General features: G+C 43.5%; 1 protein-coding gene across 2 annotated transcripts in view; it reads right to left on the bottom strand.

Moving 5' to 3' along the window:
* Positions 1–20,859, bottom strand: part of epb41l3 (erythrocyte membrane protein band 4.1 like 3) — a 161,987-nt gene that overhangs the window by 69,801 nt on the left and 71,327 nt on the right. For both annotated transcript variants that reach the window (XM_033020056.1, XM_033020057.1), the window contains 2 exons: positions 8,924–9,028; positions 1,449–1,491 (listed from right to left, as the gene is read on the bottom strand). In XM_033020056.1, the coding sequence (XP_032875947.1) occupies positions 1,449–1,491; positions 8,924–9,028 (148 nt within the window). The remainder of the gene's footprint in view (positions 1–1,448; positions 1,492–8,923; positions 9,029–20,859) is intronic.

Raw genomic sequence — 20,859 nt, 5'->3', positions numbered from 1 at the left:
GCTTTCTCTTCCCAGGTCTCACACCTTGCATTCCACCATCTGGTTTTTGTTTTAGTTATGTGTAGAATCTATGAACTGTTTAGGTTCTTCTAAAACACTAACATTCCTATTTACCATGAACTATGGTGTTCACTTACACCTAATCAGTAACTTTACTACTGCAATATGTATAACAGAGCAGTGTGTCATTATATATGAACACAGGTAAATAACTACACTTTTAATGTTGTTAGTTAATGAATTTGTAGGTTATTCTTTCGGGAAAAAAATCCCACTGAAATAAATATCTGAATTCTTCCAGACCTAGGAGAGTCTGTAAAAGTCCACAACACTATTTTTGACAAGCCTGGCAGTGTTCATGTCTTTCTTGATGCAGTCACCTTCCTGAACAGTTCCACAGCCACATGAAACGACTTGCTAATCAAATAACCACTGCAGAACACACGATTCTTTATTATTAGTCTGGAGCTGTGCATTGTCAGTCATGTAACATAACCTCTATTACAACCTTACATTTTTGATGAATGAGTTTGTCAATGCAAATCCGAAGCAGAAAGAGGAGTAGGGCAGTTTGGTATTAAAGCAAAAGGAGTCTGGGCTGTGATATACATTTAAAGCAGGTTACAGAGGTAACTAAAATCATAAATGGATTACAAATGAAAATTTGGATTTTGTTATATATGAGTTGAAGGTTAGGGAACCATTAAGTCAGCGAAGAAAAATTGCAGAGCTGTTGCGGTAGAGTTCACAGAGCTGGATTTCCTGTCAGGATAGAACTGGGAAACCTCAGAGATGACAAGGAGTTGATAAGAGTTTCAGACCCATGCTGAAGCAAATACTATTATGGAATTGGGATCAGGAGAAATAAGAAACAGGTCAAATATGGACATTGTATCTCATTTCAAATTGCACCTTCATATACAAGTATAGCGCCATAAAGATACAACATTCTAAGAGAGGGATAACAGTGAATCCAAACACTGTATTCAACAGCGTGGCCATTATACGCCCTTCACATTCTAACTAAAGTAAAATGAAAAATATTTAAGAACCAATAAGATATTTAATGTTTAAAAGATTGTCATAATGTAAGTACATATCACTTCAATTTTTAATTTCACAATTTAATAATTATGATTATTCTGCCATATCATTCATCCCTAGTTCAGCAGCTCTGGTTACTGTTTAAAATTAAATAGTAATTCAGAAAAGCAGATTATCCATAATTCAATGCAGGTTCATCTCAAATATAAGATGAAAACAAAAAAGTCTTAAATGGGAAAATGAAAAAATATATATTTTAGAAAACCCTTTGAGGGTTGGTTACGAGTCTTAAAATCTCAGAATGTGAAGGAAATAAATATTCTCTACATAAGCAGAAGATATGTATTCTTTCAGTGATCATTACGTGTCAGTAGCATTTCAAGTCAGTAGTAAAATGCACTTACTTCGGATCTGCTTTTTAATTTCCTTGGCCGGGTCCAACCAGTTCTAAAATATGGAATTTTAATAGGTTAATTTAGAAAAAAATAAATAGATTGGAACCTTTTCTAGCAAATCTTTTCTTATGATTACCACAAAATGAAGCATTAGTTAAATTCAGAAAAAACAATTACATTGATAATGGTTTACCATAAAACCTATATATAATTAGTAGGAAGAAACTGCAGATGCTGGTTTAAAGGGAAGATAGACAGGAAAAGCTGGTGTAACTCAGCGGGTCATAGAGCATCTTGGGAGAAAAGGAATAGGTGATGTTTCGGGTCGAGACCCTTCTTCGGACCAAATTCGAAGGGTCTTGACCCGACCCGTCATCTATTCCATTTCTTCAGAGATGCTGTCTGACCCGCTGAGTCACTCCATTTTTTTGTGTTTAATATATAACTGAGTTTTACATATATAGATAATCATAGTTAAACAGCATAGACTCATTAGACACAAGAGATTGTAGATGCTGGCTTACAACAAAATACACAAAGTGCTGGAGTAACTCAGGCAGCATGTCTGGAGAACATGAACAGGCAACGTTTTGGGTCAGGATCCTTCCAAGGCCCTTCGTCCATGTTGATCATCGGTGACCAATTTTTCATCTTCCTATATCCCAATCAATTCCATATCTCCCCCCCCCCCCTCCAAACCACCCCTGAAATGTCCAATAATGACCTACACACTCAGGCCAATTCACAGTGGCCAATTAACCCACAAGTCCACACATCCTTTGAGTGAGAGGAAACCAGGGCTCCCAGTAGGAGTCCACAAAGTCACAGAACGTGCCGGAGGTCTGTATTGAATCTTGTTGTTAGATGCATCAGGTCTACCAGCCACGCTAAAGTGACCCCAATAGTAGACGGTATCGTTTCAACTACATTTTTAAATCAATCATGAATTTTTGTTTTGGTCCCAAATTTTGGTCCAAGGTAAAAAAACTTACAAGTAGATGATAGTGACGTTTAAATGTAATTGTGGGTGGGCGGCGCGACTCTCGTCAGCAGCGGCCTCTGCAGTCCGTCTGTGTTTTTATTATTTTTTGTCTTGTTTTTATGTAGTTTTTGTTATTTCTTTTGTTGGGGTATGTGTGTGGGGGGGGGGGGGGGGGTGGGGGGGGTGGGGGTGGGGGTGGTGTGGGGGGGGGGTGGGGGGGGGGGGGTAACTTTAAAATCTTTCACCTGCACGGGAGACCCGACCTTTTCTTTGTCGGGTCTCCGTTGTCGTTGGGGCTGCAACGTGGAGCGGCCTCCGACAGGAATGACCTGGGGCTCCAGCTATGGAGCTGCCGACTACTCACCGTCACGGGGCTGGCCGAGTCCGGAGCGGGTGGAGCTGTGGTGGAGCGCTGCTGCCACCCGACCCCCGGAGGTTCGGAGGCTGCAACTGCGGGTTTGGCGGACGGCGGCACCGGGAGCCCGCAGGTCCCTGCTGGGAGACCGCTTTTCGGGGCTTCCGCAACAGCGATTTCTCCCGCCCGAGTTGCGGGGTTGAAGAGCACCTGAGCGGGGCACTTACACCATCGCCCCGCGCGGCTTGGAATGGCCGCGGGACTTTGCGAGCGCACGCCGGGTGCTCTAAGCCGCTGAGGAATGTTTCACCCGACGCCGATGTTTCATCTTTACGGCAAGAGGGCCCTGAAAATCATCGGACTGGCTGCACGGCCACAGATGGGCCCTGACCTCGGGATGTTTCACAGAGGAAGAGGACTTAACTTTCCGGTGCCTTTCCCCCGCAGTGGAAATGTTTTGATTCTGCTGTGGGGGGATGTTTGTGTTGAACTCTGTAATATGTTGTGTCCATTTTTATTCATTTTTTAAAAAAACCTTTTTCTATGGTTTGCAATGGAACTTATTATTATTTAAATTATGTAAAGCGCTTTGGGGTCAATGCAAATTGGCTTAAAATGCGCTATATAAATAAAGTTTACTTACTTACTTACTTACTCTAACAACAAAACCCGGTGCGCGGCCTTGCATCACCCGGCGTGGCTTTAATGGCCGCGGGACAATCGCCATCGCCAGCCGGGGGCTTTGACTTTGACTCTGACTCTGACATGGGGGGGAGAGTGCAGTAGAGAGATACGTTTTTTTTGCCTTCTATCACAGCGATGTGATGGATGTTTGTGTAAACTGTGTTGTGTCTCGGGTCTTTTTTGTTTTGTAATGTATGGCTGCAGAAACGACATTTCGTTTGGACCTCAAGGGGTCCAAATGACAAATAAATTGAATTGGATTGAATTGAAAAAAAGCTTCATAGTTCACAGGAATGAAAATCTGTTTCCATGAACAGTGTTCTATGCAGTGAGCACACTGTGAGTGGAATGGTCATGGAAGCACACTTAACATTTGGTGCTGCCTTTTCATTACATGTACCAGGGTGAAACTGTGAGAGACTCTACTAGCAAGGAGGGTGAAGGCCAGGTCAATCATGAGTAAAACGGACAGTCCTTACTTGACCAGTAAGTGAGGAGTTTGCCATGGAAAATGCTACTACACTGTACACAAGACAGCTAAATGCGGACACATTTTGATAGTGTGAAATTCACTGATCAAGTGACTATTTCCTGTGCAGTGAATTTCCTTGATTCCTGCATGACCTGCCATCTCTGAAGGGGAAGGAGAGTACATATTGCCTGCTCTGAGCGTGTGGTAAACTGGTTCAACCATATTAACTGCAGTACCAGTTCCAATGGACAGGTAGACAAAAAAGCTGGAGAAACTCAGCGGGTGAGGCAGCATCTATGGAGCGAAGAAATAGGCGACGTTTCGGGTTGAGACTCTTCTTCAGACTGATGTCAGGGGCTGACGGCAAAAAAAAGGGAGGGGCGGAAACAGTAGGCTGCGGGAGAGCTGGGTAGGAGGGAGAAAGCAAGGACTGTCTGAAATTGGAGAAGTCAATGTTCATACCGCTGGGTTGTAATATGAGGTGCTGCTCCTCCAATTTGCGGTGGAACTCACTCTGGCCATGGAGGAGGCCCAGGACGAAAGGTCGGATTCGGAATGGGAGGGGGAGTTGAAGTGCTGAGCCACCGGGAGATCAGGTGGGTTATTGAGAACTGAGCGGAGGTGATGGGCGAAGCGATCGCCAAGCCTGCGCTTGGTCTCGCTGATGTAGACTGGTTGACACCTGGAACAGTGGATGCAATAGATGAGGTTGGAGGAGGTGCAGGTGAACCTCTGCCTCACCTGGAAAGACTGCTTGGGTCCTTGGATGGAGTTGAGTGGGGATGTAAAGCGACAAGTGTAGCATTTCCTGCGGTTGCAAGGGAAAGTACCAGGGGAGGGGGTGGTTTGGGTGGAAAGGGACAAATTGACCAGGAAGTTACGGCGGGAGCAGTCTCTGCGAAAAGCGGAAAGGGAAGGAGATGGGAAGATGCGGCCAGTGGTGGGATCCCGTTGGAGGTGGCGAAAATGACGGAGGATTATATGTTGTATGCCACGGCTGGTAGGGTGGAAGGTGAGGACAAGGGGGACTCTGTCCTTGTTACGAGTAATTCAAGTTCAAGTGAGTTTATTGTCATGTGTCCCTGATAGGACAATGAAATTCTTGCTTGCTTCAGCACAACAGAACATAGTAGGCATTGACTACAAAACAGATCAGTGTGTCCATATACCATTATATAAATATATACACACATGAATAAATAAACTGATAAAGTGCAAATAACAGATAATGGGCTATTAATGTTCAGAGTTTTGTCCGAGCCAAGTTTAATAGCCTGATGGCTGTGGGGAAGTAGCTATTCCTGAACCTGGTCGTTGCAGTCTTCAGGCTCCTGTACCTTCTACCTGAAGGTAGCAGGGAGATGAATTGAATTGAATTGAATTGAATTCCTTTATTGTCATTCAGACCTTACGGTCTGAACGAACTTTCGTGCCTGCAGTCATACATACAATCATACAATAATAAACAACACTAAACACAAATTAACATCCACCACAGTGTATCCTCCAAGCAACTCCTCACAGTGGTGGAGGCAAAATTCTTAGGGCTGCAGTCTCTTCCCTCCTCTTCTCCCTCTGCGCTGAGGCGATTCCCCACCGGGCGATGGCACAAACAGTCCCGTGGCTCACCGAACCCTGCAAACGGACCGGCTCACCGCGGCCCGGGGTGGTCGAAGCTGCCGCCCTCCAGTCCAGCGGACGCAGACGCTGGCCCGCGGCTGAACCCCGGACTCAGGTCATAGCCGCCAGAACGCCGTCCCAGCCACCGGAGCACCGTTCCAGCCCCGAGCCGGATCGCCCTCACGTGAGTGCCGTTCTTCCCTCCAGCTGGGCCGCTCCGACGGGAGCGCCATTCCACCTCGGGCTGGGCCGCTCCGACGGGAGCGCCATTCCACCCTCGGGATGGGCCGCTCCGATAGGAGCGCCACAGCCCCTCGCCTGGCCGCCCTCACTGGAGCGTCACAACCCCTCACGGGAGCGTCGGTCCAGCCCCGAGCCGGGCCGCCCTCACGGGAGCGAGCCCAGGGTGAGTCCTGACTGGCTGCCTCTGGAGTCTCGAGGTCGCCAGCTCCGCCATTAGGCCTCAGCGCAGACGGAGGCAGAGAAGGGGGATACGACAAAAAAGTCGCATTCCCCCAAAGGGAGAGGCAGCAAGCCCCGTTTCAACCCCCCCCCCCACATAAACACAACCTAAAAACCAAAAACGTAACTAGACAAAACGAAAAAAAACAACACAAAAAAGTAAAGACAAACGGACTGCAGGCGAGCCGCAGCCGTTCACCAGCGCCGCCACTTCCGGACTGTGTGTGTGGCCAGGATTGTGTGGGTCCTTGATGATACTGCCAGCCTGCGATAGATCCCCTCGATGGAAGGGAGGTCAGAGCCGATGATGGACTGGGCAGTGTTTACTACTTTTTGTAGTCTTTTCCTCTCCAGAGCGCTCAAGTTGCCGAACCAAGCCACGATGCAACCGGTCAGCATGCTCTCTACTGTGCATCTGTAGAAGTTAGAGAGAGTCCTCCTTGACAAACCAACTCTCCGTAATCTTCTCAGGAAGTAGAGGCGCTGATGTGCTTTATTAATAATTGCAACAGTGTTCTCGGACAAGGAAAGATCTTCAGAGATGTGCACACCCAGGAATTTGAAGCTCTTGACCCTTTCAACCATCGACCCGTTGATATAAACGGGACTGTGGGTCCCCATCCCACTCCTTCCAAAGTCCACAATCAGTTCCTTGGTTTTGCTGGTGTTGAGGGCCAGGTTATAGTGCTGGCACCAAATGGACAGTCGCTCGATCTCTCTTCTATACTCTGACTCATCCCCATCAGTGATACGTCCCACAACAGTGATGTCGTCAGCGAACTTGATGATGGAGTTCGCACTATGACCGGCTACGCAGTCATGAGTATAGAGTGAGTACAGCAGGGGACCGAGCACGCAGCCTTGAGGTGCTCCCGTGCTGATTGTTATCGAGTCTGACACATTTTCACCAATACGAACAGACTGTGGTCTGAGAATGAGGAAGTCGAGGATCCAATTGCAGAGGGATGCGCAGAGACCCAGTTCTGCGAGTTTGGTAACCAGCTTGGAGGGGATGATTGTATTAAATGCCGAGCTGTAATCAATGAATAACAGCCTGACATATGAGTTTTTGTTGTCCAAGTAGTCCAGAACGGAGTGGAGGGCCAGCGAGATCACATCCACCGTTGATCGGTGTTGTGGCGGTAAGCTAACTGCAGTGGGTCCAGGTTTTTGTCGAGCTAGAAGTTGATTTGCGCCATGATCAACCTCTCAAAGCACTTCATCACCACAGGCGTTAGTGCCACAGGTCGATAGTCATTGAGGCACGTCACCTTACTCTTCTTGGGCACTGGTATAATTGATGCCCATTTGAAGCAGGTGGGAACCTCAGACCTCAGAAGTGAGAGGTTGAAAATGTCCGTAAAAATTCCAGCCAGTTGGTCCGCACAGGTTTTTAGAACATGGCCAGGTATACCATCAGGTCCAGGCGCTTTTCGAGGGTTCACCCCTCTGAAGGATTTCCTGACGTCGGCCTCTGTGACTGAGACTGAAATACCATCACAGCGATTGGGGCTCGGGAAGGCGTGCGTAAAACGCATTGAGCTCATCAGGGATTGATGTTTCGCCGACATTCGAGTTGCCTCCTGATTTCGCCTTGTAGGAGGTGATTGCATTCAGGCCCCACCACAGCTGCCGAACATCTGTCTCATCCCCCAGTTTGGAGCAGAAGTCCCTTTTGGCCTTTTTGATGGCCTTACCAAGGTCGTATCTGGACTTCCTGTAGACCACTGTATCATCAGACATGAATGCCCGGTGTCTGGTCTTCAGAAGAGTGAGGATCTCAAAGTTCATCCAAGGTTTCTGATTGGGAAACACTCGGAAGGTTTTTGTAGGGATGCAGACCCCCACACATGTCTTAATGAAGTCTGTAACGACTGTGGCGTATTCGTTCAAGTCCGTTGCCGAGTCCGTGAACATTGCCCAGTCTACAGACTCCAAACAGTCCTGTAGTTGTAGGGGAATGGGGAGTGATAGCGGGGCTGCGGGATATAGAATAGACTCTGGTGAGAGCCTCATCTGTAGTAGAAGAGGGGAACCCCCGTTCCCTAAAGAATGAGGACATCTCCGATGCCCTGGTTTGGAACACCTCTTCCTTTCCTTTTCCCGCCCCCCCCTCCCCCGACATCAGTCTGAAGAAGGATCCCGACCTGAAACGTCACCTATTCCTTCGCTCCATGGATGCTGACTCACCCGTTGGGTTTCTCCAGCTTTTTCGTCTACCTTCGACTTTTCCAGCATCTGCAGTTCTTTCTTAAACAGTTCCAATGGATGTAAGATAAGTGCCACAATTTCAGATTGTCCCAAATAATCAGATCGAATGGCATAATGATTGCCATCTGATCTTGCCCTCAGCTCCATTCATTCACCCCAGGAATTAATGAGCACCTTATCAGATGTGTTAAGACTGCTGCAGAACCCCATCTGACAAAGATCTTGTCATTTATGTGGATCAGCTGAAGATAGGTCTACATTGGTTGTCTCCAATGCCACCTCTCACACCTTAGTGGAAACCTGCTATAACCATTCTTAGGTTTCAGTTCCACAAAGACCTTTTAAATTGGAGTAACAAAACACACAGCATCTAAGTTAGATCCATATTTTAAGATTTGGTGACCTCTTGCCTAGATTGCACGGAATGGAATGGACTGCTGATCCTTCATTTTCTTAAAATGTGCCTGTTAACTAACCTCTGAACTTCCAAAATTCACTCATTTGTGATGTTTGATCTTCATGGTAAATTATTTTAACTCAATTTCTCTCAAAATCAATGGAGTGAGAAAAAGTACACAAAACACAGTTACGATATCAAGAAAGTGAATGCCAGGACAGCTGCAGCAAGACGGAGAAAAAAACCTCTCCTTTTTCCACAAAATGTATTATCATTCAATCAACCCAACTATTCAACATACCTTTTGGTTTTCAGAGTCCCGAAATGACAGACCGAAGTAATCTTTCTCCAGAAGGTTGAGCTGCCCACATACTTTATCAAAGAGAACCTGTCCCTTGGCTCGCTTCTGTCAGAAAATATAAAGATAGATTTATCAATACAGGATGTGACACTAATTAGGAGGAAAATTAAACAGGTTGTTGGGATTTACCATCATATAAATTGGAAACAAAAACTTTTCCAAATTCTTAAAACACATAGGCTGTCACAAAAAAAAAACCCCATGCTGTTTTGCTTCGTCTAAAAGGAAAGCTTTCATTGAATTCACCAGAACTTATGATGATACATAGATACATAGAAAATAGGTGCAGGAGTAGGCCATTCGGCCCTTCGAGCCTGCACCGCCATTCAATATGATCATGGCTGATCATCCAACTCAGTATCCCGTACCTGCCTTCACTCCATACCACCTGATCCCTTTAGCCACAAGGGCCACATCTAACTCCCTCTTAAATATAGCCAATGAACTGGCCTCAACTACCTTCTGTGGCAGAGAGTTCCAGAGATTCACCACTCTCTGTGTGAAAAATGTTTTTCTCATCTCGGTCTTAAAGGATTTCCCCTCTATCCTTAAGCTGTGACCCCTTGTCCTGGACTTCCCCAACATTTGGAACAATCTTCCTGCATCTAGCCTGTCCAACCCCTTAAGAATTTTGTAAGTTTCTATAAGATCCCCCCTCAATCTCCTAAATTCTAGCGAGTACAAGCCGAGTCTATCCAGTCTTTCTTCATATGAAAGTCCTCACTTCCATGTTTACCCTACCTTACGCATAATTACAAAAAGTCTCTAATAAATTTATTTGCTGCAGTTCCATGCATTTGTACTTAAACTCCTTTGAATTCAGTAATGAGTTTAGTTTCCCTGATACCTACTCTGAAATTTGAAATTTGAAAGACTGCAGGATACTCCCTTTAAATGAAAGATCAATGGTCAAATAAATGTTGGAACAAAATTGCAGAGGGTCACAGTAATGAAAGACAGATTCATTTAATCCATTTCCATGTTTGCAATCCCAATTACAGGTTTGTAGATGATACAACACTGCAGTCGACAAGATCTCGAACAATGGGGAGACGGAGATAGGGATTGGTAGCATGGTGTTAAGACAACAACCTAATGGTTAATATCAGCTAAACAGAATAGTTGGTCATCTACTTAGCAAGCAGGGAGGAATATGCATTCCAGTCCGTATCAATTATGCTGTAGTGGAGATGGCCGAGAACTCAAGTTCCTAGGTCTAACCTTCATCAACAATTTTACCTGGTCCTACCCATGACAACGTTATGGCTAGCAAGCACACCAATGCCTCTACTTCCGCAGAAGATGGGAAGAAATTCGGCATGATTCCAATCACTCTCACCAATTTCTATAGATGCACTATAGAAAACATCCTATCAGTTGCATCACTGCTTGGTATGGCAACTGGTCTGCGTAAGACTGCATGAAATTGCAAAGTGGGGTGGAAGATTGCAACCTACACGTGGTCCGCACTGTTTCGACGAATGCAATCAACTCGACGTGCACAATCAATAAGATCAAATAGAACAAGTTGTCCTACAACTTTAGGCTGTGCACGCCATACGCAAGAAGAAGAAGAAGAAATTGCAAAGTTGTAGATGCAGCCCAGTCTGTCATGCAAACCAGCATTCCCCGGACTCCTCCCCTCCCAAGAATCCATCCACACTTAACATTGCCAACATAATCAAGGCTGACTTACACCTAGATCATTCTCTTTTCCCTTCTCTCAGGTAGGGCAGAGATAAAGGCTTGAAAACATGTACCACCTTCCCCACTGTTATCAAACTCTTGAACTGATCTCTTAAGTGCTACGGATGTATTCCTGATTTCCCAATGTACCCCATTGTGCCCTGATGCTATTTCTTAATCTACACTTTCTCTTTTGTAGCTATAATACCATATTCTGCACAGTTATTTCTCTTTTGCGTACCCAATGTACTCATGTATGAAATTATTTTCCTGGAGAGCACTCCAAAGTTTCTCCACAGGTAACCAAATAAGTGATCATGGACCATGAAACTGCGATGTTTTATTGAAATGCATGGTGCCCTTAACTCTAGGAAGTATTGACAAGACTGCATCTTGGAAAGTGGACATGTCATCTCTGCCACCCTGCTCCAGGGATAGATACTGGACTAGAAAGAGGTCTTTAGTGAAATGCAAGGCAGACAATTGCAATTTTGGCAGACTGTTTTACTTGATGTCTTATTTTCCATTGAAAGGAATTGAAAGTTGGATCAAAGACAAATTTCAACCCCAGTATAAAACTTCAGAGAAAAAAAAGAGGATAGTTTATAAAACATAGAATAGTGCTTTGACCACTTCTACTACACACAGCTCTACTTGTAAAGGCACCAAACAAAATGGCGGGGGAAGTCAGCAGGGCAAGCAGTGGAGGGAAATGGACAGATGGGGTCAGGACCCTTCTTCAGACCCTTTACTTATGTGGCACTCAGACAAGCATGAACTGATTAGAGAAGGCAAAGATTATTTGAGAGCACCATGCCCCTTTACACAGTTATTTCATGAATAAAAGTGGTAAGATAAGATAAAGTTCAAGGGCCTTTTACATAAATTCTGGATGTTATTGAATGAGGCTCTACAATGTAGACATAATAAAACTGTGCATAAAACTGGAACAGATTCATTGAGGCAAATAGGAAATGATTGAGGGGCTGGAAGAGAGAATAAAGATGATGATACACTGTGGCAACAGTTTCTCACTGGATTTACAAATGACAAATTACCGCATGGAGATGCTCAAAAGATGTGGAGAAGATGTTTCCACGAATGGGAGAGTCTAGGATCAGAGGGCACGGGCTCAGAATAAAAGGAAGTGCCTTTAGAAAGGAGACAAGAAGGAATTTCCTTAGCCAGAGGGTGGTGAATCTGTGGAATTTATTGTTATGGACAGCTGTGGAGGCCGTTATTGGGTATTTGTAAAGTGGCGATTGATAGGTTCTTGATTAGTAAGGGTGTTAAAGGTTACGAGGAGAAGGCAGGAGAATGGGGTTGAGAGGGAAATATAGATCAGCCATGATTGAATGGCAGAGCAGACTTCATGGGTCAAAAATAGCCTAATCCGGGTCCTATGTCATATGGACATGATTTGAAAGCACGGCAAATAATGCAGTCTGGGAGCAGAATGTTACCGAAGAACAGGGCAAAAATGGCAGGGAGTTTCATGTGGAAAAACGGCCTGATCATCACTTTGAAGCACGTTTTTTTCTAAATAATATGAGAAAGTGTGGAAGAACAGCAAGAGACGTAATTGCTGAGGCAAAAGAAAAGTTAAATAGGTCACGTAAAAGTATTCCAGTCACAGAGATAAAAGTCAATGATGAAGTGGTGTTACTACTGGTTACACCATCTGTATTCAGTTCCAGGCATCTTATCTCAAGTACACAAGCCTTGGAAGTAGTGCTAGACACAATCAACAGTAAAATGTTGAGCCTAAAATGGTCACAATATGGGGACATTGCAGAGTACGACCTGGTGTTCCTTTGAATAACGATCAAAGGCTGCATTAGATCGCATCTAAGATGACCAAAGGGTTTGATTCGGGTATCTTGAGAAAAATTATTTCTGACCCGGTGGAGAAATCACAAGACTTAGGCATCAACAGTATCAAAGTTCAAAAATGATATTAGGAAGAGCCTCTTCACACAGATTGCCATGGAACTCTGCAGCTCCTTGTTCATAATGCTGTTGAGGCAAGGTCAAATGAAAACTCCTCAAGAGGTCTGTTTATGATAAATGCGATTAAAGTACACCAGTCATGATCAAAATGCATAGTAGATTTGACTTGAGGAACCGGTTTGAGAAATGGAACAGTTCCCTATTGTTCATATATTTCATATTCCCTACAAGAATGATTAAGTTGGTAATTTTAATTTGGCAATAGACAATAGGTGCAGGAGTAGGTCATTCGGCCCTTCGAGTCAGCATTGCCATTCAATGTGATCATGGCTGATCATCCACAATCAGTACCCCTCTCCCCCCCGTTCCTGCCTTCTCTTCATATCCTTTAACTAAGACAAGCAGTCTTAAAAACAATAATTCAATAGGGGGTCTCAAATCCAATTTGAAGCAATTTGTTAAAATCCCAGCAAGATTCAGTATGTTTATGGTAACATGGAATGATTCAATTAAAACATTTCCATAGACTTCATCCTCGGAAAATCCAGGCGATAATGATCAAGTACGCATTCATAATCATAGAGCACAGAAACAGGCCCTTCGGCTATAGACAATAGACTATCAAGCATCAATCTATATTCATTCCACATCACCCTTTTAAGCCTTGGTAATTGACATTCTGGTTCTGATACTGAAATGTTGTGAGAATACCTGCCTCCTTCACCACCTTGGGGAATATTCCAGATTACAACCACCCTCTGAGTGAAAGCAAAATTCCTTACAATCCCTCCAACCCACTGACTGCTCACTCACATTAAATTTACACCCTTTGGTGCCGATGTTTCTATTATGGGGAACGTTTCCCTTAGAATAATTAAATTAATGCACGTAACTCTTTGAAGAAAGAAAACCATGCAGTCCTTAAATGGTTACATTTTTTGTTCTCGACTTGTCCTGACTGAGTACTGGAGCACATTTTTTCAGAAAGTACCGAAAATTATGTTTTTAACTTCCATTGACCATTACTGGAAATCACTGCACAGTCGTTGGAAATCAAGGCACAGGATATTCAAGTCAACAATCAAGAATGTCTTATTGTCATATGTCCCGAAATGGAACAATGGAATTCTTACTTGCAGGTTCTGATTTCAGAGCACAAATAGACACGCTAAAATCAACACTGTATCTAATCAGCATTTACTTTCAAATCATTAAAGCCAACAGTTAATCCAATGTCAACAAATGATAACAATGACTCACTCAGTCTTTTATTCAGAAGTAACTATTATTCCATTCATTATTAACTTGAATGAGGAAAAGGGCAGGGCCATAGATAGCTGCTAAATGGGATTAATATAAACAAATACTTGATGATCAGGATGAACCTTTCAAAAATTGGACAGAAGATACAAAAGCTCGAAAGCATGTATCAATTGATTCAAGAACAGCTTCTTCCTCACTGTTAATAGACTCTTGAACTGACCTCTTATATGTTAATGATGAATTCCTGATCTTCCAGTCTACTTTGTTGCGGCCCTTGCACTTTTTTTTGTATCAGCACTCTCAGTAAATGAAACACATCCTTGTATCCCTTCATTATCACCTATCCCCCAGCAAACAATGGACCATTATGGGCTCCACCTTTCCTTGCACATTTGTTGCCAGCCCTGTTTGGTTCTAGCCTTTTCTTATCTCCATTACCTCCTCTCTATTTTCAGTCTGAAGAAGGATCCCAACCTGAAACGTCACCCATTCTTTTTCTCCAGAAATGTTACCTGACCCACCAAGTTATTCCAGCACTTTGTGTCTATCTTCGGTATATACCAGCATTTGCAGTTTCCTTCTAAACTATATTCTGCACCTTGTTTATTTTCTCCTTTGTACTACCTGGTGCGCTCATATATGGTAAGATTCGTCTGGATAGCACGCAAAACAAAGTTTATCAATGTTAGCCTGAAGAAGGGTCTCGACCCGAAACGTCACCCACTCCTTCTCTCCAGAGATGCTGCCTGTCCCGCTGAGATACTCCAGCATTTTGTGTCTACCTTTGATTTAAACCAGCATCTGCAGTTCTTTCCTATAAAGTTTATCAATATATCCTGTTACGTGACAATAATAAACCAATACCAGATGATGTGTAGAAGGCCCATTTTTGTGCTATATGTCTATGAATAAACAGTTCTACAGTATATTAATGGGCTGGATTTTCCAAGGATCAAATTTTCAGCAGATGTTTGAAACTGCTATGACAAGAATATCGGAGATGTTTTTATAGCTTGCAATGTGGTGGTACAATGCTATAGTATTCCATCACTTCGATTTTAGCCTCCATTGTCAAGGCCACCATTGTCAACCAACTGTTGCCAAGATAATTTTGCATAGAAAAGACCTATATCTACAAACAAATCATTGTAGGTCATTCCAGCCAAACCCCCTCCAGTTAAGGAATCATTCGTAGGGGTGGACAGCATCATTTGTAGATATCCTCCAACCTCATCTACTGTATCCGTTGTTCAAATGTGGACTCTTATACAACGGCGAGGCCAAACATAGACTGGCGATCGTTTCGCTGAACGCCTTCGCGCCTGGACATACCTGATCTCCCGGTTGCAAAACACTTTAATTCCCCTTCCCATTCCCAGAGTGAGGCTAAACACAAATTGAGTAGCATTTCATATTTCGCTTGGACAGCTTACAGCCCAGTGGTATGAAAATTGATTTCTCTAACTTCAAGTAACAGCTGCATTTCCTCTCTCTCCATCCCTCCCCCATGCAAGTCACACCAGCTTTCATTCTCACCTAGCTACAGCTAACAATGGTTTGTTTCCTTTATCATTGTTACTTTTTTGCATATCTTTCATTCATTTGTTTAATTTCTCTCTACATCATCGTCTATGTCTCTCGTTTCCCATTCCTTCTCTCCAGAGATGCTGCCTGTCCCGCTGAGGTACTCCAGCATTTTGTGTCTATCAGCAAATATAGGAGTTTGGAATGTTCAGGAAGTTCCTCAAGGTATTGATTTTTGCATTTAGATAACATCTTACAGAGAGAAAAAAAATCACAATTCACTTCACAAATACACGTCAGATAAAAAGGAAAATCATGAACAAGGTGGTGTCGTTAGGAGAGTAACCTAAATGGCAATTTTATAAAGGAAGCCTTAAAAAGGGAGTGTCAAAAATCAGAACAGTTTACAAAATAAATACAGCCATTTGCATTTCTCCTGAGATACTAAAAGTGAAATAGACTGAAAAATTGCTATGTATAGCAATATTGATATGCAAGTGGAAATTTAACATATTTATTTGCTGAAACATGCAGCTTAGAATCTATAAACCACAGTAGAAAAGGTAATCTATCATTTTTTTTACAGGCAGAGCTAAAAGCAATCTGATGTGCACAAAAAGACATCTGCGAATCCTCATACGATAGATGATTAGTCACATTGCTATAAACCTGCTAAACCAAGCACCTCTTTCACTTTAATGATTCGCAAAAACAAAGCACCGCATTAAACAACGAACACATTAATCCAATAACATTGTACTGCTGACTCTTTTGATATTAAAATTGATAAGCAAACTTGCAACCAGCAGCCACATTGGTTATTTGATGGCAAATGATGATAAAATAGGAAAGTGTCAAGGAAATATTAAGATTAAGAGTAGCTTTGTGACCTAAATTCAAACCTTCTTCGTGAAACAACAATGATAGCAAAATATCAACAAATCAAGTAATCTCTGCCCAATATGATATGTAAGCCTTCAACTAGATGGGCAGGAAGCAGATGTTCACGATCTACTACATTGATAGAAACAAAAATAAGCACCCCAACCATCCAAATGTAATATCGACCAATTTTCACACTCAAGAGACTCAACACTTAGTTCAGATTCCTTTTGTAATATTGCATGAGCTACATTCCGAAATATCTGGTTGACATGCAGCCCTTAAAGTGTTCACTGCTGAGGATACAACTAATGGGCCTGTCCCACTTACACAACTTTTTAGGTGACTACAAAAGACTATGAGGTCACCACAAGGTCGCCACATGTTGCCGGGGTGGCGCCTGCATAGTGGTGAGTAGTTCCCGCATTCTGTAACTAGTAACTATGACATTCTTGTAACATAGGTGGTCATAGGTTGTCGCCGGTGCTGATCGGTGAATTTCATTGGCTCATTGGGAAAAAAGCGTAAACAGTAGTTTTCAGAACCAAGGATAACCGACCGGTAATGTTAATGTCTGCCTTCTTAAAAGTTGTCTCCACTCCTTCTCCCCCCATCTTTTAAAGGACTTAACTGACCCTTCCCGTACACTGTGCTTTCACCGTCTTAATTACAGTGCCAACCTTCCTGTTCATCGTGGTGTGTGTCTGTATCACATTGGCTTTGCACCGTGTGAATTTCACTCAGACAGCGCTCCCCCCGCTTGCCCTGTCCCACGCCTGCACAACGGGCTGGTGAAACATAGAAACATAGAAAATAGGTGCATGAGTAGGCCATTCGGCCCTTCGAGCCTGCACCGCCATTCAATATGATCATGGCTGATCATCCAACTCAGTATCCTGTACCTGCCTTCTCTCCATACCCCCTGATCCCTTTAGCCACAAGGGCCACATCTAACTCCCTCTTAAATATAGCCAATGAACTGGCCTCAACTACCTTCTGTGGCAGAGAATTCCAGAGATTCACCACTCTGGGAAGGAAGGAAGGAAGCGATGCGTGTGTGCACGCGTGTGTGTGTGTGCGTGCGTGTGTGTGTGTGCGTGTGCGTGTGCGTGTTCAACTCTGACAGTCGCCGTTCCAGTCGCCGGTTTTTCAGACACCCGCTACAATTTGACAGTCGTCGGCAGTCGCCTGGTAAATGGCCTAAGTGGGACAGGCCCATAACACCAAGAAAAGGAATCAACCGAGCCCTAAATCAATCAGTTAATCATTTCCAAACCAACAACCTACCTGCAAATCAGCATGGACAACATTCAAGTTTGGACAAATAAGGGCAGAGTATTATTTGTGCCAGCTGGGTGCCATTAGACAAAGGTCAAATCCCCTTGACAGTTGCAAATGTCATCACCAACATCCTGTTGGACACATTGATCAGACATCCAACTCAACCAGCCGGATAAGTACAGTTGCTCAGGAGTTGGTGAAAGGCTGGGTATTCCACAGTAAGTGAATTGGCTCCCAGTTCCCCAAGCCCTTTCGCTAACTAAAAGTCAAAATTAAAGAAAACACTGAAATAACTGTTTCCATTATAACTTTGGTCTGCCCTGTGGCACAGATATCCCATTCCTTCTCTCGGTCCACCTTCTTCTACAATCATAAACATGTCCATTATTTTCTCACTCTTCCAGTTTTGATAAAGAAGTCAGCTCCGTTTCTCTCCACACTGATGCTGCTTGATCTGATCAGCGCTACCAGGATCTTCCCATATTTGGTTAAGGTCGATTATGGCACAGTTTCATTTCCCTCACTTTCCCTTTTAAATAGGATTGTTTTCTCTATGACCATTTTGCTCAGTCTTCCATTTCCATACGGGTGCTGCCTGTATGGAGTTAGCGTGCTCTCCCTGTGACTGCATGGGTTTCCTCTGGGTGCTCTGGTTTCCTCCCATATTCCAATTGTCTTATGGCTATTTGGCTTATGTATGGTTTCATTCTCCTCACTTTCCCAATTGTCCCTAGTGCGTAGGATAGAACTAGTGTACGGGTTATTGTTGGTCGTCGCAGACCCAGTGGGCCGAAGGGCCTGTTTCCACGCTGTTTTTCTAAACTAAGTGCAGCTATTGACACTTGTGCAAGAGATACTCTATTAAACAATGCAGAATACAACCTTTGGTATTTTTAGCTTGCAGTAACAAAAATAAACTTACAGCAAAGGCCTTCTAAGCTATCGTGTGCTGGGGTAGCAGGGCGAAGGCCGTGGATGGCAACAGAATCAACAAGCTCATCAGGAAGGCTGGGAGTGGAGTTGGATTCATCGGAGGTGGTCTTGGAGGGGAGGATGCTCTTCAAACTGCAGAGCATCTTGGACAATACAGCTCACCCCCTCCATGACACATTGGTCAACCTGAGGAGTACCTTCAGCCAATGATTAGATGCAGCACAGAACACCACAGGAGATCCTTTTTCCTTGTGACTATCAAACTGTACAACCCCTCCCCCTTCTGTCGTGGGGTAGGCTGAGTCCCCTCCTTCCCTTCACCCCCCGCCCCCCCCCCCCTGCCCCCCACCCCCGCCCAATCTTTGCACAACCCAATCCTAGACTTTCCACTCGTCACTTTAATTTCATGCTTCATGTATCTTGTGTTTTATGATTGTTGGCAGACCAATTTCCCTCCTGGGATAAATAAAGCCCTGTCATATCGTATCGAAACTATTATTGTGAGCCTGAAACTTCCTAACACCCTTTTCCCCATTGGCACAATTGTTTTATAACAGAGCTTTCATGTTACAGCAGAATCACCCATATTATGTTATGTCATGATACTGTAGTAAATTTGGACTTTCTTTTTACTGCTATGGCAGGATGTAGAGAGTTTGTGGATACTAACACAGTGATAATGAAAGAATAAGTCCAAGTGAAGGCGGTCTACAAATTGGAAGTGATGCCCCTTTCTGAGCAGGTCAGAAAATAAAGCATCAGAGATGTGTAGGAAGGAACCACAGATGCTGGTTTAAACCGAAGAGAGACACAAAAAGCTGGAGTAACTCAGTGGGTCAGACGGAAAGAGTTCATTACTATTATCGGTTGCTGCCATTTTTAAGCTTTCCTGTTGTAAAAAGACAATTGCTATTGCATTGTGGATACTTGGCCAAATATCATGGCAAGGTTTTTTTTAAAGGAAGTTGAATAGTTTAATCAAATAAGAAGGGGCCAGGGGGGTATAGCTATGCCATTGGAATGCCTGGCTTTTGGCAAAGAGTGAAAAACAACTCCATATTTGGTGGTGGCTGATGCTTCCTGCGACTTTACCTCTGCAATTGATATTGATTCTGGGAGTATATTAACCCCGGTTTTCTGGTATTTCTTTGTGTGTTGCTGGAGAACTCAGACGTAATATTGTTGCCTCTGGGTTTCTAGAACCACACCCATCGGACGTTAAAATTAAAGCTTTGAATGGTCTTAACTGTTGCCTTTGTCTGTTTCTAAGTGAACTTTTTCAAGACAGCATCTCTGGAGAAAAGGAATAGTTGACGTTTCGGGATGAGACTCTTCTTCAGACAAGCTGCAGAGATCCTATGTTCTAGCAATGCAATGGTAAAATGGGCCTCCAGTGGAGGTACAAAACGGAGCACAGTGAATCGATACTCATTTTGAACCTTCTTCATTTTCCTAGTCCTTGGAAAAGATAATCGTTGGATTCATTGACACAGGCAAAGTGCTGATGCCAGAGGAATATCAGTCACAATTTTTTGGCAACAAGATGATAACTTAAGACTTTGGCCTCAGGATCATTAAATCTGGGGCTGCATAAATCCCCAGAGAATCAATTATGTACGATTTGGGGGACAGGGTGTCTTAAAACGGTTTAACTCAAATAGTAACTAATTGGTTGAAAAGAATAGAAGCAGCTAACAGCTTTTTTTTTTTTTAAACTGTTCAGAAACAAAAATGGAAAGAGGCACAAATCGAGACGAGGCAAGCATTAAAATGCTGAACTTGAGTAAAAGACAGTGATAGATAATCAATGAGAGCACTTTCTGGAATTCTAACGTGTCAATCTCCCAGGCAATACACAGGCCAGCTTAAAAGGCAGCTTGCAGGCATTCAAGCAAAACATTCTAATGACACTGGACATACCAGTAAGAGCTCAAGCCAAATGTCACTTTAAATCCATTAGTCCAAAGTAATGCTCTGCCGTGTGTTTTTATTATGTCCAATTGTCCAACTCATCGCTCACATGCCTTTTTCTAGGTACATACAGCTGCAATACACGCCGTTATTTCACCTCTTGCTCCCAGTGGAGTTTAGATAAGTTAACAGTGCAAAACACATCATTGATGCAAACCAATGGTCCTTGTATACATGCCAATTACGCTCATCTTGAAAGAAAACAAAAACACAAATATCATAGTGGCAGCAAAGAAAAATAAAGTCGAAGTGAGCAGGTGAGTCCTCAGAGCCAAGATAATGAAAAGGTCACTTTCTCAGTGAATGCAACCTTTAAAAAACAAGATAAATATTTAACGGCCTTTGGCTGACGTTTGCAGTGAGAATTACAACTATAAAATGAGAAT

The sequence above is a fragment of the Amblyraja radiata genome, chromosome 4 (assembly GCF_010909765.2).
Source record: "Amblyraja radiata isolate CabotCenter1 chromosome 4, sAmbRad1.1.pri, whole genome shotgun sequence".
NCBI classification, from domain to species: domain Eukaryota; kingdom Metazoa; phylum Chordata; class Chondrichthyes; order Rajiformes; family Rajidae; genus Amblyraja; species Amblyraja radiata.
The sequence above is the reverse complement of the archived record's forward strand: the minus strand, read 5'-3'. Positions and strand labels throughout refer to the sequence as shown.